This window comes from Rhopilema esculentum, chromosome 9, assembly GCF_057945365.1.
Source record: "Rhopilema esculentum isolate cy_ngs chromosome 9, ASM5794536v1, whole genome shotgun sequence".
Taxonomy (NCBI): domain Eukaryota; kingdom Metazoa; phylum Cnidaria; class Scyphozoa; order Rhizostomeae; family Rhizostomatidae; genus Rhopilema; species Rhopilema esculentum.
Window position 1 is genome coordinate 145,835 of NC_142823.1, and position 27,034 is coordinate 172,868.

The window sequence follows — 27,034 nt, forward strand, 5'->3', positions numbered from 1 at the left end:
TTCTCCTTCCTTGCTTTAACAGCTTTTTGTATGCTTTTTTGCAACAAATGTTGATCCGAAATTTTAAGAGCATCGCAACAGTTTTTTCTTGTCAAATGACTTTTTATCTATATTGCATTCCTAACAGATATTTTATTGTTAAGCTTCATAAAATAAAGAGAATGTGTCTTAGAAAAGAATATTGGGTAGAATGGCATTAAATGGATAAACAATGTCATGCAAAAGTAAATCTCCCAAGGTTATCATATTTTATTGGCTTCGAAAGCTGTATGTGAGAAGAATGGACAAAGGGGAAGCTAGTGGGTCCTAACTTTCAATCCAAATTGTAGCTTTCCAGGAAAGGCTATGAAGGTCCAAATTATTGTCCATCAAAAAGAACTTCATCTGCATGCTACATAAGGACTCAGTACATAAGGCAGGACAAACCTTCAAAGGCGTTCAGTTTTGAACATCATGGGTTCAAGTCCCGTTGGGATTAATTTCCACAAAAATAAAGTCCACCATAGTCAACTTACTCTTGGTACCAGACTCGCTGTTTATGAGACTAGTAGCCAGGGTATAGTCCACTCAGCTGCCAAAAAACCAGTCAAAGTCATTTACCTTCACGTTGTCAGGCAAGAATGATATCAAACGATGGTTTATCTTTTAGTAATGTCTTTCAATTTGAGTGGCTTTTTCAACTTTCCACGAATCTGAAACTTCCTTTGTTAGCAGTAGAAGTTTATCTCGGCAACTTGAATTGAAAATGCAGTGGTTGCCCGGCTTATTTTAGTTTTGTTGTGGACTTTATTTGAGTTCGACAGAAAAGAAGGCCGTATCTTATTTTCTATTATATTCAACATATATTTCCATTATGTACAAAACATGAATGAATTACTGGAATGAAGGAAATGGGGTGGACACTATGTCCACAAGGTAACCAATTACGCTCAAACCAATTATCTCGGATGACTCTAAATGAGCTTGCTTGAATAAACACATGTTTTCACATTAAAACTATTGTCCACAAGGGTTATTGAGGAAAGCAGTTTTCGTCCCTCAGAGACTTTTGTCACTCGGAGACAATTTCTATATAAATTGTCCATAAATCCAACAACAATGCCAAAAGATGGAAACACAATCTTTAGATGGAAAAGCCTTGTTTTTCAATAATGAGGCCAAAGGTTTCATCGCTTTTCTTTTTTTAACAACTTTACTTTAAAAAATAGAGCGATCAAGTTTTTAATATACTTTTAGATAAATACATATTTCAAAATTTCTTCGATTAGGACGATTTAACTTTTAATGGCAATTGTTTTCTGCGCAGCTTTATATTGAAGAAGCGAGGTTCTCTGTTGCGTTTGATCCAATTCTATTTTCTCTTTGGGTGTGCAATATCCATTATGCGTTTTCATTGGTTTGATGCTAATGCAAACAAAAAATATTCTCAGCTATTTGAGAGGCCACGTGACTCTGCAAGCACTCGGCCAGAGAATAGAAATGACTCAGCGTTGGCTGTCTTTCTTTTCTCCCGCTTCCCTGTGCCAAAATTTCCCGCGAAATTTGATACATTGGCGTCAGCAGTTTATCAAATTTTAAATGTTTGGTTCGTTCGGAAAAGGTTGGCGGAAAGCTGAAATATTTGGTAAGTTATTGTTTGTTGTCTAACGCTCAATTTTTAAAATATATTATCAGAACAATTTGAGTCCTTTTTCATATTATTCATCTGAATCTTCATTCTAAGACTATGAAATGGCAGGTAGGTAAAAGCTCCAGTTTTTAGCAAACTAAATTAAAATAGCTATAGCAGGTTTAATAAAAGTCTTATGATAGCTGTTTAGGCTTTGAATGTTTAAAAGTTTAGCAATAAAGATAAAAAATTCAAAAATGTTTTTGAATCTTCCTTTTTCTCGACGATTTCGACCATGTGCAAAAACGGAAATTGAGGTAGGTACGAACCTGTGAAATATTTGCCATAAAGAAGTTAATATTTGCGCAAACTTGATATAATTCGTTTTCAAGAACTTGGAGCTACTTACTTTGTGCCTAGACGTCTAAAACTGTCTATCTTTCTCGATGTTATTTGAAAAATAAATTTGTCGCACATCTTGTGTGCTGTAACTGGTCTAATGGTGTAGGCCAAGTTGGTCTTCTTGGTACTACAATAACTAGATGGGATATTTCCAATATTTTTAAATCCATCATTCCGCTTTAACTGAACCTGTTAAGGAAGCCCTCGAAGCTTTCAGACTGTCAAATTAATTTGCAGTGTAGGAAGTTAAAAATTTTCACTTTTTAAAAAGTATCTTGATTCAAATTTTAAGCTTATTGTGTTGCCAATGTTTTAAATTCCAATTTGCCTTTTTTTCAAGTATAGATTGATGCTCAATGACATCACAAAATTCAGTAATGATCATGTTTACAATGTTTTCACAATAGCTTCATACAACTATTCGCCTTAGAAATTGGGAAATAATGCCTTAGCAATGTAAAAGCTGCAATGTGTGATTCTAGAACAGTCCTAATGACTTATTCTATTTAGAGGGTCGATTTAGACTGTTAAAAGTAAAAAAAATCAACCATTGATCCAAAACAGTAAAAATAGGATATTCAGCTCATGAACTTTGAGGTCATTTTAAGACCATTCTAACCTTGACAATAATACTTGCTGTTCATCAAAGTTAAAAGGTTTTGATTTTTCAAACCTCATTCTAAACAGGAAGATGAATGCATCAAGAATAGAAGAGATTTTAGTAAGTACAACTTTACTTTATTTTTTTACAACAGGGCCTGCCTATGATTCGATAAGTTCAGTCCAGCTTGGCTCCAATTCTAAAATGCCACTTCATACATCCTTCATATAATTAAAAATAATTATAAAAGGTCTTAACCTCGATAAAATTGAACAAATTGCACAATATGACAATAGAATAGAAGCAAAAAGATGATAAAATTAATGACGGTTTGTATCCAGATAAATTTTCTAAAGAAGAAGCTCTCTCATTAGATCAACAAATTAATCAACTATAGATTGGTTAAAAATGTTAAGTTAATCTGTAGAAAAATTATCATAAGAAAAGTCTGTGTGTCTGCAGAAATTGATGAGTTTTTAATTTACCATAAACTTTAAATATATGCTGGCAATGGGCTAGGCTTATCCATTAGCCATTGCAGCAGACTGCTTAGCAATTTCAGCTGATCAGTTCTTTCTTGGCAATATGCGTTATTGTTTATATGTTTAATCTCTTGTGTACCAATATCCACATGCAATGTTTTTGATTGAAATCAAAAATATCCTTAAGATTTTTTTATGCTTTTTTGAAAAGTAATTCCAGTTTACCAGTTTTGATAAAACTAAAACAGTAATAATTTTTATGCATGTCAATATCATTGCATTTATCTTTTCTTTGCTTTATTTTAAAGTAAAAAGTTGCCATTACTTTCCATTCCTGAAAATATTCTAGTTGCCATTAATTTTTCTCAAGGACAGTGATAGAATGAATTTTGCATAAAACTTGCTTTTTCGAAAACCTACATGAGTTCTATTTCAAAACCAACAGCCTCTCAGTTGGTCTTTAGTATAGGTGCTAGATTTATGGCTTAGATTTGCTATCATCCTGCTTAAATCCTGTCATAGGTGGAGGCAAGGAAACATCCTACAAGCTGGAAAAAGCTCAGCCAGGCATTGAAAAATGTAGCAGACAAAGGCAGAGAAGCTGAAATTATCAGTTATAAAAATGGTCACATTCTTGTTGAGCTCTATGAGGTATAAGATATACTCTTTTATAGTCAAAGATTTCCTCGGCATCTTTTGCAGATAGCTGTTCTTTCTTCTAGGGGGTAATCAACATTTTCTCACTGTCACCACACAAGAATGTCAATTTCCATGAATAATAGATTTGTGAGAAACAACCTTGAAATACCAAATTTTGCGCTAATAGATAGCTACAGACTACCTTGTTTTTATGCTAGTAGGAACCAAAGCTGTCGTCAAGCTTATGATCATATAGAGATTTAAATTCCCTTTTCTTTTTGAATATGTTTATCTTTCGATTAACTAAGTGGCTGTTTTCTCGGCCAATGATAGTGCAGAATTTTGCTTTTGAACCAATGAATTTGTGAGAACATTTTTATTGTTACTGGTGAGAAACTTGCGAGAAAACTGTGACGTAGTCGATCCCTTGAAAAGAACAGATAGTTACAGTGAGAATCTCTATTGTTCCCAAGTTCTCAGAGGTGTCTCACTGCACCATTGCAGGGTCTATTACAAAATTCATTATCCGTAGCGGACGGACAAACGATAGTTTCACAAGGTCTCAAAAATTAACGGATAATTCCAGAATTTTCTCCTTTTGTGTCATGAAAGAACCCATAAGGAGGTGTAGATGAATAAAAGCAATCACTTATGGAATAAGCACATCGCCTCAAAAGGATACAAATTTCTTTCGTGACGGACGGACGAGATAGCAAAAATTGAAAAGACTAATTTCACTCGTTCAACTATTCTACCTAAGGCAACGAACTTGATATAAATTTGAAATATTTTTAACAATCAAATATCAGTTTGAAATATCATTGAACATTTTGAACAACTATATTTCTCAACATTTGGAAATTTTAATGCCGAAAGTACCAATGAATCATCGTGACGGATGGACGTGACGGATGGACGTGACGGACGGACTGGAAAATGTCGTTTGAGATTAAAATTGTTAAAAAGCACGTCCTTTGCCATCAACATTTAGTACAGGTGAAAAATGGTCGATTTCAATCGTTTATTTGGTAAATAAAACTCCACGTGCGCAGTTATTGGACAAATTTAGAATCGTCCGTCCGTCAGGAAGTTTTCAGAAATTGTTTCCTTCCTACAAATAGCGACAAAAATTGTTCTTTTGCTCCATCTTTGATATGGTACTTCTATACCAATATTCATATTGATGATACAAGCAAAAATGCCGATTTTCTTGTTTTAGGGAACTTACGATTGTCCGTCCGTCACAAAATTTCGGTGAAAATGTTTACCAAAATAATAAAGAAATTCGCTGAAAAGGCCTTAAACAATAATAAACACATTTTAAAGTGTCTATTGAGGCTAATTCTGACTCTTGAAATAAGAATTTAACAATTTCAATCAATTCAAGAAGCATTTCTGATGAAACCACTGATCCAAAGTTCAATTATATATTTGCCATGGCATTGACCACAAGGGGTATTTGGGCCGTACGACAGAGGCAAAGTGGCATGACCATACACATCTGGATCACTACCCTGGGTTCCAGAGCGTCAGTGTCGAGGAAATAGGGCGTCGAGGAAATAGGGAGTTGACGCCCTATTTCCTCGATATGACGCTCTGGAACCCAGGGTACTGGATCACCATCCTTTCTATATCACTGTTCGTGGAAAGGTTCATCGTCGGCAACGGTTTGAAAAAATTGAAGCTCACAAAAATACCTAGTGTGATTGTAGACTTTTGTGACGGACAATCCCTAAATGGTCTTGCACCAACGTTTCTCTCAAATATCTTTTCAAAGAACTCATCACAGGGGGCACTGTCAAATTGGGAAACTCTGAGACTGACTTACGCCTCCCTCTTCTTAGAACCAGTAATGGGCAAAAATAATTTTTATTTCGTGGTGTACATGTGTGGAACTGCCTTGATCCTGAGGTAAAGCAAGCGCCCTTTCAAATGCTTTTAAACATCGACTTTAAAGCTTGTACGCTAATTATGTTTTGATTTTGACTTTACTTTAGCATTGTAATTGAATTATTTATTTTCGTTTGTAGATTATTTTACTTGTAAATTGTAGATTTCAAATTTTTTTCACAGCTCCCTGAAAAGCGGCCTTTGCCGACGGGGTTACCGTAAATAAAGAATGAAAAATGAAATGAAATGACCGTTGATATTAACCAGGATTCTCAGTTATAAGATAGGTGCAGATTTGTATGAAAAAAATTTAATTGGAAGAAATATGAAAAGTAATTATTTGTACGTCCATCACAAATATTTCCATACTCAGCTTCTAAATCTGCTATAAAAAGATAACTATGTGCTAAAATTGAGAAATATGTGTGTTTTCCATCAATTTAGTTATCAAACTCATGGATAATTTTTCCATAATATCAAGATTCTGGATTTTTTCTAAAAATGCAACGAATTTCGTAACAGCCCCTGCAGTACAAGTACAGTAAACACCCGTAATAACGATTGTGTAAAAATTGTTTTAAGTTCACAAAAGACGTGTTCACGCCTCTGTCAGAGTCCTCGTCTCTATTACGTAACAACTTTCATAGCTTTCGAATAGTAAGCGTATAAACTATTCGTTACTTCTGGTTTGTTGTGTTTTCTAATGAACGCTGTGTTTCAAGATGCTGTGTTCAATAGAGGGCCATAAATATACTAAAATGCGTGCGGTACAATATGATGAATAAATAACGATCAATGTAAGTAAATTGTACCAGGAAATTTTTTTAAATAATTATTTTTAAAAATTTTCCTGGTACAATTTACTTACATTGATCGTTATTTATTCAATAGAGGGCGGCGTTTATCAGAGGGCGGCGTTTTTTTAGAAATGGCTGGCTAAAGGTGCTGTGTACAATAGAAAAAAACTGGTATTGCATTTCATTTCAATTGTCTTGTAACTGCTCGGTTAATCATAGAAGTGAATAAAGTGAACATAAATACTTGTGTATAAAGAATGCTTTTAATGTAATGCATATCAAACAAGAATTGGTTTACGCAAGCAGAATTTGGACGGGAATTCTACCTAATTGACCCCTTGATAGAGTAGTAATATTAGCCTTGGAAAGAAAAAAAATAAGGTTGAAACCCCCAGTAAATAGTAGTAAAATTAGCCTCAGAAATAAAAAATTCAAAATATTAGCCTAAATTTAAAAATTAGCAGGTCTGCCTCAATAGGAGTCAGGTGAATAAAGAAATACCTTGTACCCCTGTGAAGATTAGATTTGCTCTCCTGTGACTATCGCTAGGAATGGGGGAGCTTCAACCCCCTTACACCTCAGGATCCCTTTTGAGACAAATATGAGCAGTTACTGGCCAAAAATTGTAGAATCAAAATTGAAATCAATAGTCTTAAAAGCAAATTCGGCAAAAACAAAACTAGACAGGTCGACTAGTTTTGCAAAATTTAATTGCAAAAATCAAGTAGTATCTCGAACAAAAGCCACGATAAAACAAATACGTAGGCTGCTGATCGTGTATGAAAGCAAAGTGATTGAAGAAGCCAAGAAGTAACCCCAAAGCCCCTCAAATGAGAAGCTAATAAGAACACAACGGTAAAAGCAAAACAGGAAGCAATGAGAACGCCGTCGTATTGGGAGATAAAACAACCCAAACAGCACATGCAGCAGAAAACAGTATATCGTTGGGTACATGGACTAGCCGGTCGGTCAATGTAAAAACCCGTATCAAGGTTATAAGTCTAAAATTTATGATAGAGAAAAACAAAAGGAATAGACAACAGGGGAGCAAATCAATTTAAGAACATTTTCTTTACTATTGTTATTCTAGGTGATTCTGTGTTGAATAATATAGAAGGCTGGAGATTAAGAAATAGATGTGTTTAATCTTTTCCTTGAGCCACGGCGTTAAGCCACGGCAGATTGCATGAAACGTTACAACTGACCATATTTGCAAAGTCTGCTGCCATTATGCCTTATGTTGGGACCAATTGCTTAAGGGATCTCGCGCAAGAGGCTTTTGCTTTGTTGAAGCTGTTAAGGAGCAAAATAGAAAATAATTATTTCAGGACTAGTCGCTGGGAATGACTTTCTGGAAGAAGAACGAAAGCGGTTAAATCTCATTTAGCAGAGTTATGTAATGGAATTAATGTTCAATATATTGATCACTAAAAAGTTAAACCCCTGCTTGCGTGCGGCATTTTTGACTTTGAAATTCAAGTTTTAATGATTTGTTTTTCTGATTCTGATCACTTTCTGGGCCCCCTTCAGTATATCTACACTCTTACTATTGCGTTTGCTATCTCAGCAAATTCCTCACATTGAAATAAAAAAACTCGAAAACTGGTAGCTGGCCTTATTGAAGAAACAGAACATGCCGGAAGAGAATTCTTTAAAAGTCGGCGAACCAGCGCTGTCTGCACACCCTGCCTACGAGATATCCGGTGCACCCATATTTCACACCATAGACAATACCTTTTTCTTAATTTTTTGTGCATTCTATTTAGGCGCTGATTAACAATGAAAATTCTGTTGTATCATCTAATTTAGATGAAATTTTGGAATGCATATTGGTATGTAGGACAATATTTTCATCTCTTTGCTATTTTTAATTGCATATACTTATAATCTGCAACAAAACTCTAAACTTTTGCTCTATACATGTAAAATTTATGTGGTTTGGTGGCTTTTTTCATTTAATCTCTAAAAAAATAGGCACTGAAGATTTTTAAGGTCTCTTAATGATAAATTTAGAAATTTGATAATGTGATAGGATTCGTGTTTCTGAAATTCCCATGCCAAAAATTTCATATTACAAGATCTCATATGGCGGTAAAGCTTTATAAAAGTGATTCAGTTGATTACGGTGGCCAGTAGCGGTCACCCAACTACAGAAAAGCTGCTGCAAACATAAATGAAAATTGCTGCTGAAAGAAGTGCAAATTGTTGCAAAAAATGGGATTTGCAGCAAAAGCAAATGAAAATTGCTGCCACATGTATGTTGCTTTAAGAACAGAAAGGATGATGCAAATACAGAAAAAGTTTCTGCATATGACAGAAGACTCGGTTGGTGCCTGTAAATGCTCTTTTTCTAAAGACGTGTCAGCCAAAACGCACAGAAATAAGTTTTATCTGGCGTAATCATAGTTTTGAAGTAATCAAAAAATGAAAGGGGTTTCAAAAGAAAGTGCTCTTTACCGTGTGGTTAGACAGGTTTTGTAAAGTTTGTAGAAGAGAATCTGCTGAAACAGTTGAGGGTTTTCTTCTGTTTGTAGAGTTTTGGAATTAGAGAAACTCAAGAGCTACTAGCGAGCAGTAACTTGAGCAAAGCCAGCTCCAGCAGCACCTCATTCTCACCCTGACTGACGACTCGTTAAGTCGAAGAACAGAACTAACTTTCAGTTAATGTTCCAAGCTTAGGCCAAAAATAAACGCATTTAGGCCAAGACTGCTATTCCGATATTCCGTCCTTTAGATTGAAACTCTTGAATTAAAACATTAGAATCCCTTTGCTTTATTAGAAGTTCCTGTATTGACATCAATTTTTGTATTTGCGGCAACTTTATGTATATTTTCAATATGGTTGTTGTGCTGACAGCAAATTTAATTTGTGTTTGCAGCGAGGTTATTGTGTTGCGTGCCAGTTCTACGGGCCACCGTGATATAGATTTAACTTCATTGTGATAAATGTTTTATACTTTTCTAGGCTCTTTCAAAAGAAAAGGAAGGTTTGTATATCGAAAACTAATTCTACACAGTTTGCTTAGCTATCCTACATTATTTGTATCTTTCTTTTAATCGACACTTGAAAGGTACTGATAAGCACTTTTGAAATATCAAGAGAGATGCGTTCGGATCAGATACGAAGAAATTGCATTTATAACTAGTCAAGATATTATCCGTATTAGATTTTACACATATAGCTTTGAACTGATTTTTTTCACAAAGAGGTTGTCTGGTTTGGCATTTTGATAATGCATATTTGTTAAGTGTTATGTTTTTAAATATCCAATAAAAATGTCTGACTTTTGCTGTAGAACGATTTTTTATGTTTTAGGCTATAAAATTGGAATTTTTTTTCTGAAAGATGTTTTGAACATGTTTGTGGACAAATCATTGAATTTCTCAACATGTTTAGAGGTAAAAGTTGTTATTGATGTTTCCAAAATAAACAAAAATCTATGTACCCAATTTCATGCGAGGATGAGTACCTAAGCACTAGTCCTGGAATTAAAAATGAAAGGAGGGGTGGTTAGGGGTGGTTTTCCATTAATCTGTAATACTGATTTGGGTGTATCTGTGCAACTGTATCTTAAAAATGTTCTTCAGATCTTGACTTCCAAAACAGGGGATTCTACCATTAAAACATAAAGCAATCTAAAGTTAGGAACTGTCCATATTTCAATGGATTTGGAATGTCTATTTTGATGTTTTGAAACAAGGTCAAGCGTATGCCTAACTTCCGAATGAAACCCCACTGGAGATCCAAAGGCAGCGTTCAGTTGGTGTGTTTGTAGGATTAAGAAGAAAAAAGGATAAGTAAGTGGATTTTGGCAAAAAGATGGCAAAACATATAATTCACAAGAAAGGCTAACTAAAGCGTTTTTTATAATCTTTGAAGTTAAAATTTTAGCTGTTTTTTTGTGTAGTAACTCGGTTTAGTCAAGTGGCTGTCTTTACATTCATTCACAATTTGAAAAAAACGCGCGCAAGTTTCAGAGCTCATTGGATTGCATTGAAAGGCCTTTACAATTCTGAATGCGTTAGAATACACTGACTGGTTGTAAGAAGAAAGTGATACTTGAGAGTTTTGTAAGGTTTGATAATTGCTATTGCTTTTCTTGCAGCTGGGCCAGCATATCAATATGCTACTTTCGCAGCAGCCCAAAGGAGATTATACCTTAATGAAACTTGACTCCCTTTTCGACAACTTTTTGTAAGTATGTGACACTGAATATTCTTCTATCATTGATTTCAGATATTCAAAGCATCAGATCAGTTAAGGGAGCTATATGCCGTCATTCAACCGTGCAAAGTTAATAATAGGCTATGCGGCAGCTTATGATTGTTATGATTGAGAAGATGTTGAGAATTATTCTTACATTGCCGATTGGATACGTAAAATAGGTCTATCGTGTAGTCAAACCAATGGGAACTTTAAATGACCTCTTCTATGCTTTTTAGGTGGAATTGAGCTAAGCCGAATACAGAATTAAGATATTTGAATACAAAATTAGATATATGGCATGTTTTCAATAAACAACACTATTCTCACGTAAATTGCATTTATTTTGGATTTGTAGAATAAGCCAAACCTTCTTATTTTTATCATTTTTGAAGAGAAAAATTTGGAACCAAATTCAAGCTGGCTGGAGGTATATAAGAAATTTATTTATAAAGATTTCTTTAACAGTGCTATTTAATAACATTGTTAACATTATTTCCAACATTTGTTGCCAGATGGTGGATACCTGGCAGCTTTTCCAATATCCTCTCAATCTCCTTCAACATGGTGCTCCTCATAGATATTCAACAATTTATCTGGTTTTAACATCATGATGCTCAATACTTAATTTATTGTTTTTTGTTAAAATGTTGTGCTGGTTAAATGCATTGTGTATAGTTTTGGTTCGTATTCATCGATCTGTGAAGTATTCTTAAGGATTAAAGCGTTTCATTGCTTTACACTCTTTTTTTATAAGAACCAGTTAATTGAAGTTCAAGCTGGCTGTTCTTAATTTGTTCTTAAAATTGCTAGCTATTGCGCTCTAGGAGGTGTCCAGGCCTCGTTGGCAAAAAGTGAGTAAGAAACCCGTTATTTGCCGAAAAGTTTGAAAATTCATCGAAGAATACCACTTAAGGGCAATAAACTCCTCGTTTTGAGATGATACATTGGTCAACATAACACTTTTCAGCAGCTCAGCCTAAGCTTGTTCTGAATTTGTTCTTAACATTTCAACAATTATGTGGCTCGCGTTCTAATAAAATTATTCTTATAACTATTTACACAGCGGTTTATGCTTTTAACAGAGATTAACATCAGTATGACTTTCAAATACGGGAATCATATTTGTTTTAGATTACGACATTCAAGCGAATTTGACTGAAGCAGCTTTAAGGATTTTAGCCCCGATAGAGAGGCAACATTTTATAACCAAACATTTTGAAGATGGGGCCATCAAAGAAAGCTTTTGTGCTATACAGAACCAGGACTTTGAGAATGTGAGTTGCCTTGATTTTTTCTAAACATGCATGTTCATTTGACACAAAATCCTCTGCAGTCTCAACATCAACTTTTGCTGCTTGGGTCAATCATCGAGGGAGCGTTTCCTACGCGGCTTCTACACTGGGGACGTTGCCAGGAATTGCCAGGACGCCCGCTATTCTTTTAAGCTGCTACATCTCCAAATGGAAACAGCCACGGCTCTTCCAACACTCCTCTTCCTGTACGTCCCTTTCGCATACTGGATACGGCCTCTTGCTCCGAATCACCTGCAGCATTGTTTTGCAATTTTTAATTGCTTATCAAATTTGTGACAATTTTGAAAACAGACTTTGACAACGCGCTCACAGTTATTCTATAAAATTCTAAAACTCTGTCTAACCCGTTTTCTATTGATTTTCCTTGATTGCTGATCTACAGTGGCCAAAGCCTTTCTTTTCAGGGATGTCGAAACTTTATTAACAAAGCCAATGACACATACACTGAAAACAGAAGGTATGAAACTGTAAAGGAAATAATTGATGGAAAAGCCTTTGATGGAAAATGTTTTCTAAAAAACGTTCTTCTCTTGAGTCTTGTAAGATAGTATAAAAGTGAGTGAAATAAGCCCATCTTTGAGTGATATTGTTTTTATAATCATTAATGATTAACATCTTTTCTATTTGCAGTGTCTATTCAATTCCTTGCAAATCATTTTACCTCGGAATGTACAAGGTCAGCGTTTATCTTTTTTCCTCAATTGATTGTTCTAGCAACGATCTTTCCACTTTTCTTGATCTCTTTCCTACGCCCATAACCTTAATATAACTTTCAAAGTCATTTATTGCAGTTGAGTGCACCTTTGGACCAGGCATGCAAAGAAATATGGGTTGATTTCAACTTGGGAAGTAAATCACTCACGGCATTTGTAAATGATGATGCCATCCAAGAGGTATTTTTTCAACACCCTCCAAATCCCTTGCACTTCAACCACAATGTGCTTTAAGTACTTTCGTTTCAACTACCAATGTGTTAAGAATTCTTTTCTAACACTTATTCCTGAAAGCCAAAAATACGTTTCAAAAACTTGAATTTGAATACTCCACCGAAATCTTATCAAAATTCCACCAGCAAATGGCTTATATAGCTCTTTCTTGTTTTATAGTTGGTGCATATCGTTTTTGTACTGGTTTTGAAACTTATGCGTCTGCGATTAGGCCTTCAAAATGCTATTCAACAAGCCAGGACAGATTGCTTTGAGTCACCTAAATTCCATTTGAGTCATCATACTTTGCTTTCTCTCCGTCAATTTTTAAAAAAAGTTTGTCTCTGCTGAAGTTTGTCAACTGTATGAATATTTAAAATTTAAGGGCAATGAAAAATTTGGAATTTCTCGCCTGCTCCTTAATTGATTTCTAAGTCTCTTTGCCATTGAGAATTACCTTCACTGGTTTCATTTTAGGTCGGAGAAGCGACTTGGGAAACTGTGGTAATCAAATTGGAAATCGTAAAAGACCTCCGCGTAACAGGTTTGTTCGATTGCGATTGGCTTCTCGAGATCTGGGGATGTGTTTCTTGTTGCTTTTCTCATATTCAAAATTGTAATCATCCTCTTCAATTAGCAAACTTTGCATTAAATTGACTAAATGTGTGCAGTTTAATGCTTGAAATGTCGTTGATTATATCTGTTCTTTTAGATTCAGGGGATGAATTCATATTGATTATGAGACTGACAACCCCGGCGTCCGAGCTGGCACCATTCTGTCCTTCTGCTCCTGAACACTACGCAAAAATTTCCTTTGACAAAAACCGTATCCTTTTCTTACTGAATGAGTTCACATGTTTTAGCGCAATGGATAATCTTTTTTCTCGTTCACTGCATTGAAGGTTTGCCGTTATTTTGTCACACCATTTGGCTACATTTTGACAGAAAGTTTTCATCTTTGATGATGTCTCAATCTTTATATCTTGAAAACTATAGCAGCAAAATTTCTTCAATGCGAGTACTCTTTATTATTGGTAACTCATACAGGGCATTCACGTTCAGAAATCAAGCGCGCGGCCAAAAACTCGCGTGATAAGAGTGGGGCGCACGAATCAAATTTATTTTTCAACACAAAGCAATGAGGTTTTTTCAAATGAATCATTAAACGTGACAAACCTTTTGATAAATGAACAGAATCCTACACATTGTATAGTTATGTTCATGTTTCCCTCGGGAGTAATCGTAAAGTGTACTGTGCGACATAGAGATATTTCATCTTTAAACGTTATCAACCGAAAACAGAGTTGTTTGAAGATGAAGATGGAACAGCGAAAACGAAGTCATCAAAAAACGAATTGTTTGAATGAGAGAATCGAAAACGGAGTCACGTAGAAAAGAATTGTTTGAATGAGAGAATCGAAAACGGAGACATTTGAAAATTTGAAAATGACATTTGAAAACGAATTGTTTGAATGAGAGAATCGAAAACGGGGTCAATTAAAAACGAATTCATTCATCTTCAGTTTCAAGATCAGCTCGAACAAAGGATATGAAAAAGGACAAAACAGAGTAATGGGAAAACCTTCGTTTTCGTTTTGGCCAAAACGGTGTGGGCCGGAGCAATTATTTATTATCATTATTATTGCTAACTTTTAATTTACAATGCTGGCATAAGAAAGGTATAAAATAGCCAAGCATAGCTAATAAAAGCCAACTATTTATAAATGCCAGCAATGGGAACGGCTCAAGAATAACGGAAACTGAATGATCGGAAAACGGAGACATACGAAAACGGAGTAGTTGAAACAAGAATTCGGTGTCAAACTTCCGTTTCTAAAAAGAGCTTCTTGAGTGGATTGACCTATCAGCATCCGGTAATCGCGCTCTTCAAGAGAAATATTTATCACTGGGCGCGTGTCTAATCGCTCTCAAGATAACCTCGGGCGCGTGCCTGCACGCTCGCGCGCTATCGCGCCCTCCCCCCTCATTAAAAGCCCTGTCACATGATAGATAGAAAGGATGAATTTGTTTAGTCTTTGTTGCAATGTTTAAAGTTAGTGTTGCTGTCAATGCCCTCAACTGTTTGGTCAGAAAACATAAAAACTGCCATACAGCATTTGTTTGGTGAAGTTCGCTTTGTGCATCTCCCACGCAGCAGTCCCTCCATGTCACCAATTTCCGTGAAGGCGTCTGCTGCCAAAATCCCTTTTAAGATTTCATCTGAAAAAGGCGATGAATCCTCTGAGTTGATGGAAAGTTCACCGTCCACCAGAAGTCTTCAATTGCCCAAAGATGACCGAACAGCAGATTTACGACCGACCAGCCAGCCTGAAAATACATCTGAAAAGCGAGAATCATCAAAGGAACAAATAAAACCTGGAAATGCCAAGAACGCTGAGCATGGTTGTTGTCCAGTGAGTTATGTTCCTTTTTTTCTATGCTCTCACTAGAATGTTCAATACACGACATTTCAAGCAGAAACCGCCCCAGGATGCATCCTAAGAGGAGGATAGTGGATGTAAAGGGACTTCAGAAGAAACAAAAAAATAATTCATTTGATAAGAGCATTGATAATATAAAGCATATATTTGTATAAAAATCTTTCAACCTGCTCCTAAAATTCACTTATTCTTAAGTAAAGTGAATTTCAAGGAAAGGCATCGTCAGCCGTTGAGAAACTCGACTATTGTACACGTCACAATTTCATTGAATATTATTTTGTTCTGCCACTTTAGGAAGAGAAACAGAAAGGGCAAAATAATCCAGTCGTCGTTGAAGAAGATCGAAAATTATCTGATGTGGTCCCTGAAACGCAAGATGCGGAAGAAAACCAGCCAGCAATTGCCGTAAGCTCAGCCGTAAGCTCAACCTAGGTCTTTTTTACATCGAAAGATTAGTTACAGCTGATTTTTCTTACCTGGTTATAATGAGGTTGATTCTTTTTTGAAAAGTGACAGAAGAATATTGCGATTAATATATTGATTGTTGCGATGTAGGTGCCACCAGTTAAAGTGAAACTGAAAAAGGAAGTGAAAAAGACCAAGGAACCTATCAAATCTCGGACAATGAAACCTCGCAAAGCTAAAGCCAAGGCTCACTCGCCATTTTCCTTCACAGAGGTATGGATACACTAAAAAATCAATAAGTTTGCACAAATTGCCTGTGCAGATACTAAGTATGCTTTGTCTAGTGGCTGTACAGATTGGCGGTATATGGAATCATTTCAGACTATCTCTAGCTCACATCATTATGAGATAAATGTTGCTTGCGTAATGAATAAGTGTTTTTTGTTTTAACTTGATTTCATTTGCATTTGAAATCTCGTCTCGTTGGTTCTTCGCTCTTTCACAGTAAATATTTTTCTGTTTGATTGGTCCTTTCATTTACATGATGCAATCTTTTTTAGAATGACAGCGAAGCCTTTGGGCAAACAGTTGAACCAAAGGTGATGTATCCATCATGATCCAGTTGATTTTTAAAGTAATTAGGTGTATGCACTCTCTCCTCAGTAAATAAAATTGTTTCGGTAAATAAACTTCAGCTATGTTCCGTTTAATTAAGTTTGTATTTTCTTTTCATCTATGAAATGTTTTGTCCTTGACATATTCCTTCCTACAGTTTCAAAACTTTCTGGTTCTGCGCATAAAATATATCATTATCTATCACAATTCGTTTTTGAAACCGTTGAAAGGTATAACTCTATCAAATTTGTAGATTCTTGAGAGAGACCTCGGATCCAGCTTTACAGACCCGAGAAAGCCTAAAAGAAAGCGAATCAAGCAAACGTACGCCAAACATCGCTCAAAATGTAGCAAAAAAATCATCAGCGGGATTCGAAGACGAGAGGTTTTATTCGCTACTTCCCTAATGAATATAACAGCATTTTAGTTTATCTAAGTACAAACTGTTGGCTCTACAACCAATTTTTTCTTCTTATTGTGTGCGTGAGTGATAATATTGCTTATGTGTACAGTGTTACATAGCCATTTGTAAGTAAGTTCTAAGGACAAGGTGAGGGAGATTTGCTGTTAACAACATTGTGTAGAGTAGCTCAGATAAATTATGCCGAAAGTTTTTCTTATATTGCAGCTCTCTCTGGCCATGAGGTAGTCAAGCGAAAGTTGCTTTGTTCAATCTCAATGGTTACATTAATTATTTTGTGAGCAAGGCCTAACTACAGCTTTCGGCTTGCCCGTGTCAGTCTTAATGACTGATCGCGCTGCATAATTGTCTTTACAAATATGGACCAATTGAATATCTGTCTGAAAACTCTTGATACACACCATTATCTTGTACTTGCTGCAACTTCACTGTAAAACCAATTGAATATCTGTCAATAGGAAATAAGGAACCCGGTGTCCTCGAGTGATTCAGAAGCAAGCTTCAACAGGGTAGCCATACCAACTCTTTCTCTCCTAAATCAAGAAAGCCATCCTGACGAAAGAACTGTCAGTTCCGCCAAAAAAATCCTTTGCCAACCAGGTATGTTATAGATCCTCTTCTGCATAGCTACTGCATGCTGCATTGATATATGTTAGTGAGTGACCCTTACTAGATTACAACCGCTATTTTGCTTTTACTAGATAGATGGAGTTGACTCTTTTTATTATTTACTTTTAATAATTGTTTAGCAACTGTAATACAATTCCGAAGATTTATTATTATTATTGTTATAAAATTATTTACAGTTGGTGCCATACATAGCCTAAAAAGCTAAATTCATACCACTATTTACATTTCTACAAAATCACAAAATTAAGATATAATCAGAAGAGAGAAATTTTAGCAATTTTTTTTAAACAACTTTTTTAGGATCTCACCATACCCACATTTTGGTTGTTTGCATATTTGACAGTTACATTTGTCCCCATTCCATTGTTTGATCTTTCTTTTAAATATTGCGGTCGAGCTAGCAATTTTTGTGGCATCGGGTAGCATGTTCCAAAGGAGAGCACCCCTAGATATAAGAAAATTAGCTCCAAATGTGTTTGTTTTCATATTCGGTATTTGCAATACATTTTTTGTTCGTAATTCATATTTTATGTTTTTCTTTTCGAAGAATTTCCACATGAATGGTGGGTTTTCTTCTGATAGACAATTAAATATTTGGAGCATTAATTTTTGCAAATTCTTTGTGTGGACTTTTCGTTCGTCCGTCCTTTCAAGGAGTTCTTCAAATGGCATATTGAAGTCATTATGCAAAATTCGTAGTGCCCTTTTTTGGATTCGATCTACCCGAATACTTTAAGTTTTCCCGTGATACATCCAAATCAAGGGCCAATAATTAAAATTTGACATTATAAATGTATTATATAGGATCTTACTCTTTTCATAGTTCAGATGAGGGGCCACACGTGAGAAAGCATTGATTTTTCTGTTCGTTGTCTGACAGAGTGCTTTTATAACTCTGAAAGTTTCCAGTGGCCATTTCCTGATAACTACAAAATATCAAACCGTGTTTACTTTCCTGTTGTCGCTTACACTTTTAATGGAAAGAAACTTTTAAGTTGTTTACCAAAAGTATGACAAATTTCACGTAACAAATTCATGAAAACTCAGTGAAGATGAAACGAAGGAATTGGAAATTGCTTAATTTGGACAATTTGGGCGACTGCGCCATTTACGTTAAGCATTAAGATCTAGCCTCAAACATTTGTTCTTTATGTATTTTGATTTAGACGAGGTTGATGTACGAATTCTAGCCGCCAAATGCACTTTAGCTGACAAACCCAGAATCAAAGATTCGGGAGCAAAGGCGAGAATTAAAAAACCTGGGTTTAAAAGGATTTCGACAGAATCTGAAGAAGTAACAAACTTATCAAATGGAATCGCCGCTGAAGATTTGCTGCCCAAAGCAAGGGAAGAAGAAGCTGGGCAAACAGTGAGAAAGGGCGAATTTGCTAATGCACTCAAATCATTTGCCTCCGTTTCTAAGGTACGTTCTTTAACTTCTCGATCTGACTGTAACAGCACCCAATTTGTCCATGTGAACTGAAAAACATAAACTTTACTTGCTTAATATTTTTGAACCAAAAAGTGTAAATTTGTAAGATGTTTTTCAGCGCATATTGGACTCGGCGAATGCAAGAATAGCAGCATCAAAGGCAAGAGAAAGTGATGATTCAATGGCCAAAGATGAAGATTTCGAATGCAATTATAGCACGCCAAAGGTAGGATTTGCATGTTTGAAAGGAGAAAACTGTTTCTCTTACTGCTATTCTAAGAAGATGCAGCTACCGTAGTTAATCCATGATTGTTATCATTTGATAAGCCATTTCTTGGCAAACACATGCAACTCAAAATCCTGACTGGTAATAAATCCTTTTAGTTTATTGCGTCGAAATTTTCAGTGTTCTTTCTTTAAAAATGTTACTATGGCATTAGCTAAACGAGTCTTTATTAAACGGAAGCAAAATTTGTATGATATACGAAAAAAGCCAACAGCATATCTGAGGTGGAGGTTGGCCTTTACAACCAAGTAAAGATATTTATCTATGTTTATAAGATATAATGTGTGAATTGTCATTTGCCAGGTGGTAAAGAATTTCCGAATGAAATGTAACATTGGAAAAAACCAGGGAATTCAACACAAGCAGTGGTCAGGTAAATACAATTGCCGCTCTCTGCCTGCTAGTGTTGCATTCATTGTAATGAATGTCAGGCTGTTTATAAGACGTTATTGAGAAACTTAGTAACGTATTTTGGCTAGGCATCGCTTTAAAGTGAAAAACGGTGCGCATTCGATGGTTGATAAAATCCATATCTAGGTGAAGATCGTTCCAAAACTGTACCAATGGTTCCTGGTCAGTTTGCTGATTATTAAATCGTTGTTTCCATCACACTCCGTAAATAGCTGTTAAAGCCAAATTGATAAGTAATATCAGGGGCGTAACTTGGCCAATAGTTTGGGGGGGGGGGGTGAAAAGGGTTTCTGCCCTGCAAAACTGAGTGGTGCCCTGCAGACCTCGTAGCAACGGTTTGTCGATAGGTTACTAGTGAAAGCTTTACCAGTGTACACTGGTCTTTACCAAGGACAAACTTCTAAGCAATAAAAACTAACTTGAAACTTCATTGCCTATGAAATTTCTATTTCTCTACGTGAGCGTAAATTGTTTTTTTATATTCACTTCATTTAATGTTGGTTTGCAAAATTAAGCTAATAAACAGCTAATTGGGGGGGGGGGGGTACATGATGTAGACAGCGCAACGAAATTTAACCCAGTGGGGCTAAGAGTCGAGTTTAGTGAGGTAGGAGGACCCACCATGGTTGGGTCCGACGTGAAGAAATTTTTTGAAATTATACCTTGTAAAAAGAGCTAAAAAGCATCTGTCAGACAAAAATTTAGCAAAATACTATCGTGCTAAAAGAACTGATTGTTTATTGAAAATATTATTGTTTATTGGGAAAAATAGGGAGGGGGATGTCATGCTAAAACTCTAGTGTTAGACGTTGGGGAAGGAAAGAAACGGCAACCTTCGGTTCAGATTGCACGTAGTTGTGAATGACAGAGAAATATGTTGTTTTGATTGAGAGAATTTTTTTTCCTGAACAGAAATGTGCAGTTTCTTGTATCAAGAAGGCCATGTTTACACATCCAAAATTAAAACATTGCAATGATACATAAAATTATTTACTGAATTAATACAAACAAAAGAAAAATAATAAAAATGTACGTGAAAAAGTTACCAATTAGATGAAACAAAATCGGTATCTTAACGATTCATTATGTTTTTTAGTTCATGCACTGTTCAAAAGTAATAGAAAAAATGATAAAAAATTCCTATCTTGACCAAAGTGAGGGACTTCAGCCCCTTATTCCCCCCAGTGACGCCGTGCTTGTCATGAAAATAATTTACAACTTAAATTAATTTACATGACTCAACCTTGCCCTCATAAACATATGCATCAATCATTGCATCCATTGGCTATGACTTTCGGTAAGAAATGCTTTCGCTTTGCAAATAACGGAGCTTTTCCTTACATACCTGTTCCGTTCTTTAAAATGCAATGTCAGGAAGGGAGGTTCATAACAAATGCGATATTCCCATTTCAAAATTCCTAAACGGCTCTTTAAGAACTTCAGAGGTGGCATTTCTGCGTGGCAATAAAGCTCTTCTTGGCGCCCTGCGAAATCTTCGATTGCCCTGCGAAATCGACTATTTTTTGGATTGGGGGGGGGTGTCACACCCCCCCCACACCCCCCCGGTAGTTTCGCCCCTGAGTAATATACAGTATAATTAACTGTTAGGTTGACTCTTAACAGCATTGACTGATCAGTGCCTCGTAACTGCTTTGGCTATTCAGTTCCTCCTATTAAGTGCTTCGTGACTGCGTCTGTATACCTCGTTCTTACGTCCTTGTAACAGCCTGGCTATTACGTAAGCTGTTCAGTGCCTCGTAACTGCGCCTGTTTATGAGTGCTACATAACTTTGCTTGCTGTCCATTCTCTTATAACGTTAAGCCTTAGGTCGTGCTTATCCCTTTTTCACATACCATCTGTAAACAAGAAGCAGTTTGAAGAATTATTTCTTTTTTATATAGACAAAATGAAAAAAGACAGTCTGACAAAGAAACCAGAGAAGCCAACAGTGACAAAGGAAAGGACCAAAAAGCTGGAAGCAAAAAGAAAACGATTTCAACCCGGTTCATGTCTATTTATTTTGATTGAAATAAGAATTAAATGTGACTGACAGGTGCCTGATGATCGCATAAGCGTGAAACTCGGAGTAGCAACTTTTAACCGTCCTGTTCTATACAATAAAAATGAAATCAAAAGAATGTTATTTTTAACGACAAGTTGTAAGAAGCTGGCCAGAATTCAGCATTCTTGCAAGGATAAATAGTTTCAAGTACTGAAAGAGAGACATTAACTATCTGCGGAACAATAGTCGAAATTAAATGTCATTGAAGCATTTTAAAAATTGATAGCTTTAACTTAATCTATAAGCTCTGCATTTTTCATTTAGAAATCGGTGAAAGCGATGGCAGTGACGTAAATGGCGTAGATGACTTGAGTGATGAAGGAAGCTCTTCAAATGATGAGAAAGAAATGAGTCATTGGAAACTTGAGTCAACACCTTCTACTGGGCATGCTCTAATCCAATCGAGGTGAGGTTTTTGCTACATTCACAAAAAGAAGGACTCTCTGCCCGAATAACAGACGCATCAAGCAAGCAGAACCTATGACCCTGACACTCTACTAAGGCTGTGGCCCCGCACGACTCTCAACCGCATTTGAACTGCGCAGCCTGATCCAGCTGTTTAAGCTACCATTCTGTTGCTCATTCTAGTCTTGCGTACGGTGAATCCTATATTTAATGGTTGCACCACATTTTGACCCTGCTAAGTTCTGAAAAGTAAAAACAACGCCCCTTAGCATAGGCTCTAAATCTTTTTTTGGCTGAGTGGTTCAAATTCTCCATCCTTTATCCAGAGTTCAAGAATTTGATAAAAGATGTCATGCAACTAGTTTTAGGCCTGTATTGCACGTTTGCATCAAAAGCCAAAAAGTAATAGTTTCAATTATGCTAAACAATGACCCGCTCTTTTTGAAAGTCAATACTTAAATAGATTTATGGGAAATACATCCTGTATTTAATTTTGGTCTGCAGTAGAGACTGTGACCAAGAAGACAATGACTAAGTTTAAGATGTTTGAGATTTTTAACTTCGGAAATTTGTGGGAGTTGTAGCAGAAGACTGTTTTGAGGTTTTACTGGCAAGGTTAGAACGGACTAAAATGCTTCTGCTGGACCTGCAGTTGGGGAAAGTAAATTGTTGAACAAACGATCTTTGAAACCCGCAAAATCCTGGGACAAATTTGCAGGTGTCGAAAGCTTGCATTAATTGTGTATATATGAAAATTTCTATTGTGTAAACAATTATGTGCGCTACCTTATATTGTTTTTGTAGAGTCGTAGATCATCCACAAAACAATATAATCCTATATATTTTCAACAATAACTTGCACAAGTCGAATACACTGATACTTCTGCAAGTTGATATTGTATAGGCAAACAAGTAAAATATGAAAAACAGTTCAACAGTGTGCTTTACTTTTAGGCATAATGCCAACAGTTTCCTTGGATCGCTTCGTGATGAAATGAAAACTGTATTCCAGGTAGGAATACACCAATTCAATTTATAGCCTCGTTATTGATTATACTCCAAAAGTCATTGTACGACATGTTTGAGTTTAGGTTAGAATTTACCACCATAATTTTAGTTTCCACATGTTTGCGTTCTAATTGTAGATTTCACATTAGGGTTTTAAATTGAAAAAACTTACAAGAGACTGAACCTAATAATTTAGTTCGATTAAACTTTTCTCCCTCATTTGCTGATCACGGTTCAATTCCTAATGAAATTCCCAGCTTTGTTCTTTCAAAAAATCAATACAACGAGCTCTAGCATTCTGAAGATGCCTGTGTAGGGTAAATTTCTCGACCTTCATTCGAATCTTAATCAAAAATTTCTACAAGGAAGTTTGAAATATCTTGCTATGCCAAAAAATTGCTTCTGGAAAATTTCAAGGCAGGAGAATTTCCAAGGTTAGCCCTTTTTAATCCTTCGGTAGGGAAACCGTTCACATTATACACACTTTATGTAAAGGTTGTACAATTGAATCTTGTGCAATCCAATATTAATTATAACAATATGAATTATGTAGCATTTCTAGGCGCTTTCATTGTGTTCTGAATATATGATGAAAGCAAAACGCGTGCTGTCTTGACAAGGAATGTCTTAACCGTGATCAGAGTCCTCAAACACTGTGCACCTAAGTGCACCTTTTTCCCGCCAGGATTCTAATTTTGTCTTTTTGTTTAAAGCATCCACAATTCAAAAGATCAGAGAATATTACATCGCTACTTTCAAAACGGCAGGAGCAAAGGTTTCTCAAAACTTTTTGTTTTTTTCCTTTTGAAGTCTAAAAGGGTTCATTGTACTTACACTGGGTTCATTGTACTTACACTGGGTTCATTGTACTTACACTGGGTTGTTTATTTCGCAAAATTACGCCTCCGCAATTTTTAGCTGTTTTTTATATTTCTAGAAAGAGGTATGCTCAAGAAATCGACTCCATGCTGACAACTGAGTTCAAATTAATGAGAAAGGAACTAGAAAAACAGAAAAAGCGGCAAGACAAATTTCTGGTAAATGTTTTGGTATTCTTGAGCTCGAATAGTGTTCAACCGCCATCGTGTAAATATTAAGGCAAAACTAAACCGTTCATTTGAAACACCCAATGTGATTAATGAAAATTCAAGATAACGTCGTAATGAAAAGGTTCTCTGAGGCAAAAATAAATTGGTGACAACTACGAATTCATCGCCGTATATCTTCTGCCATGATATCACAAAGAGTAGTTGCCACAAACTTACAAATCATATTTGATATGTGATTTTGTTATAGTTGTTATGAGTCATTTTAAATCATAAAATCTTTGTTAATCTTATTTTGCAGAAAGAAAGCATCAAGGCTTCAAGGATGCAGCTGAACAGGTGAAATCATAACGTTGGTTGTGCGATTCATACAGATTTATCTTCTTAAACATTTCAGGGCCCCGGTTCCGTCGCCACCCTCAAAACTGCTATAAGGCCTGCGCACCTCGTTGGTGAGGCAACTTCCGCTCCTAAAGAGAAGGGCGTCCATCAAGGCGTTTCATCGATCAAAATGAATCAGTCTTGCTTAGCGGGACAAATCGCAGTTAAAAGGTAAACGCATACAAGACATGAAAAAAATATTCTAGACCAAAAATCAAGATGACTTTTTTGAAAAGAGGTGAAATTATTCCTTTTATTTATAATGGTTGGAATAACATAAATTGTGAGCTCTAGGGCTTTTGCCTTTAAAATCAGACCTAGTTGCTCTGGTTCCGGAGGGCTGGACCCCCAGCATTGTTCCGCGCTTGACCATTAGGAAGGCCCTCTAGACCGCCTGCTGGGTAGTGTTAATGTGCGACCGTCAACTTTTATTCTGTGGCCGCCCCTGTTTAGCTCTGTATCATAAAACTTTCTGCTTCATGTATAAAAGATGAGGACGGCACAAATATACTCAAAGGTGGGACAAGCTGAGTGGCTAGAAGCGAACTATCTTTCTAGAAGTAGGCTCTAATATTTTTTACATGCGTCTTCAATTATGTTTCTTTGCTTTTAAAAAATATATGTCTTTGATTTTATCTAGCGTAATAGTTTTCTATTCTTAATTGCTATAAATGCACTTTGCTTATTTACTTATTTATCAAGGTTTCACACGCATGTTATTTTATATAACAGGAAAATCTATTAATAAAAAACTTAAAAACACTTCTAAAAATTTTCTGCAATTGAACGTGAAACAGTTTTCAAAACGTCACAGTATAGAAGAAATCTTTACAAACTTTGTTTTATCTTTTATTTTCTAGGCTAGAAAATCTTGAGAATATGGTGTCATTGCTCTCAAAGCGAATGATACTATTAGAAGAAAGATATCACAGTGACAATGTGAGTGGCTGTTAGTCATATTCTTTTACGTCGTCAAGTGATGCATGCCAGTTTGTTTGAAAAAAAATTCTATAAAGACTATTAAAAGACACTTAAGGTTGCTTGGGTAGCCAGAAATTGATGCCTCGTCTTGATTTAGGATAAAGGAAGTTTCATCTATTTACAAAAATCAGCCTTAGCATCAATTTTGGTCTGATGCGTTATATGATATTGACTAAGCCATGACAATTAGCGTATCTCATAATTCTTTCTTCTTCTTTCTAATCTTTTTTGTCAGGCTCTTGAAGGCTTCATGTTCTTAATATATTCAAAACGACCTTAGTCAATGTTTCGATCCGTGTTTCGGACCGTGTTTCGGACCGTGTTTCGGACCGTGTTTCGGACCGTGTTTCGATCCTCTTTTTTTCATACATTTTAGACAATGGTTGAAATGGATCTGGCAGAGGAATGAATGTAAAACCTTTCATATGTATTAAGTACGTCTACCATCAAAATGAATATCCCTCCTTACCACTATGGCCTTGGCCGATAACTAAATTAATTTTCCAATTAACCACGGAATCTATAATCCTTAAACCTATAATTCTACATTGCACAGAGATACAGATTGGCAAATACTTTCTTTCGTGTTCTTTCAGACCTTAGACGATCTATCGTTTCCTCCGCAGTTTAGATATGCCCTCGCAGTAGTTTAGATATGACCATTATTAAGCTTTTAGCCAATATGTTATAAAATGTTTGCTTTTTTCAAAGCCATTTTCAAGTTTTGTACCGCCAAAAACTGTTCAAATAATTTTTTAGCAACATTCCTGGTAGAGCAGCAGCTTCCAATTTATTGTTTAAACCAACATTTTGATTTATAAAACATGTATGCATGTACATAGTGTTGTCTTCTGAAGATGCTGATTGGCTGATTGGCTGATTGGTATAAAAATTATACACCAGCGTTCACCAGTGTTAATCCTTTTCCCTAGATATCTAGATAATCGCATTAGATATCAAGTGACGTTCTAGATAATCGCATTAGATATCAAGTGACGTTCATTAAGTTCGATGCTTTCATTTAATATGATTATGTAAAAGTGTATTTATACTTAAGAGAGGCAAGTCTCTGAAAAGTCATATTTGTAAACCACTGTATTTTTCTCATTTTTTGTTACCAATATTCATTACTTCAAATATGTTATCGCTTTCTTGTAGCCCAAATTACAAGCTAAAAGACCTCTAAGGTTGTGAAGCGGAATTTTGAGATTTTCAATGTCAAAGAAGTCATTAATTTATTGTTGTTTAAAAAACGGACAATTTTGTGAGTAATATTATCATTAACATTGAGAATGATATTGATTTAAAGTAGTTTTCTGATGAACATTAACATTGAGCCGCAATCGAGATTAACATTTACAGATAATTTGCAGTTCTGAAATTTTCGTGTTGTATCTATTTGAATAAAGTTAATGAGAAATGCTCTGATAATGTTCTGTGTTTTCTGCCTTATATTATTAAGCAGTACTGCACTGCCAATTCAAATGTGCAAGAAAACTGGGTACATGATACACAGAGATACACAGTATAGCTTGGTATTGAATAGGAGGCATTCAAGTAATTTCATTACTATGTAGCCTGAGCTTGAATGGCAATGGATAATGAGTAGTGTTTCTGTAAAGCAATTGTTCTGTTCATTCTAT

At 35.7% G+C, this 27,034-nt stretch overlaps 1 protein-coding gene across 1 annotated transcript; it reads left to right on the forward strand.

Moving 5' to 3' along the window:
- Positions 1-228: 228 nt before the first annotated feature.
- On the forward strand, positions 229-26,820 carry LOC135689095 (uncharacterized). The gene is made up of 32 exons (XM_065206213.2): positions 229-1,624; positions 2,699-2,732; positions 3,617-3,745; positions 8,187-8,252; positions 9,386-9,407; positions 9,737-9,819; positions 10,527-10,615; positions 11,020-11,054; positions 11,759-11,901; positions 12,345-12,397; positions 12,571-12,616; positions 12,732-12,833; positions 13,344-13,410; positions 13,579-13,692; positions 14,958-15,280; positions 15,602-15,724; positions 15,863-15,985; positions 16,273-16,311; positions 16,581-16,712; positions 17,207-17,348; positions 18,545-18,801; positions 18,929-19,036; positions 19,400-19,469; positions 21,410-21,511; positions 21,835-21,976; positions 22,930-22,987; positions 23,697-23,758; positions 23,921-24,020; positions 24,331-24,368; positions 25,271-25,349; positions 25,768-25,825; positions 26,550-26,820. Exons 2-31 carry the CDS (start codon positions 2,703-2,705, stop codon positions 25,798-25,800), a joined length of 2,910 nt encoding a protein of 969 aa, XP_065062285.2. The 5' UTR covers positions 229-1,624; positions 2,699-2,702; the 3' UTR covers positions 25,801-25,825; positions 26,550-26,820.
- Positions 26,821-27,034: the final 214 nt, after the last annotated feature.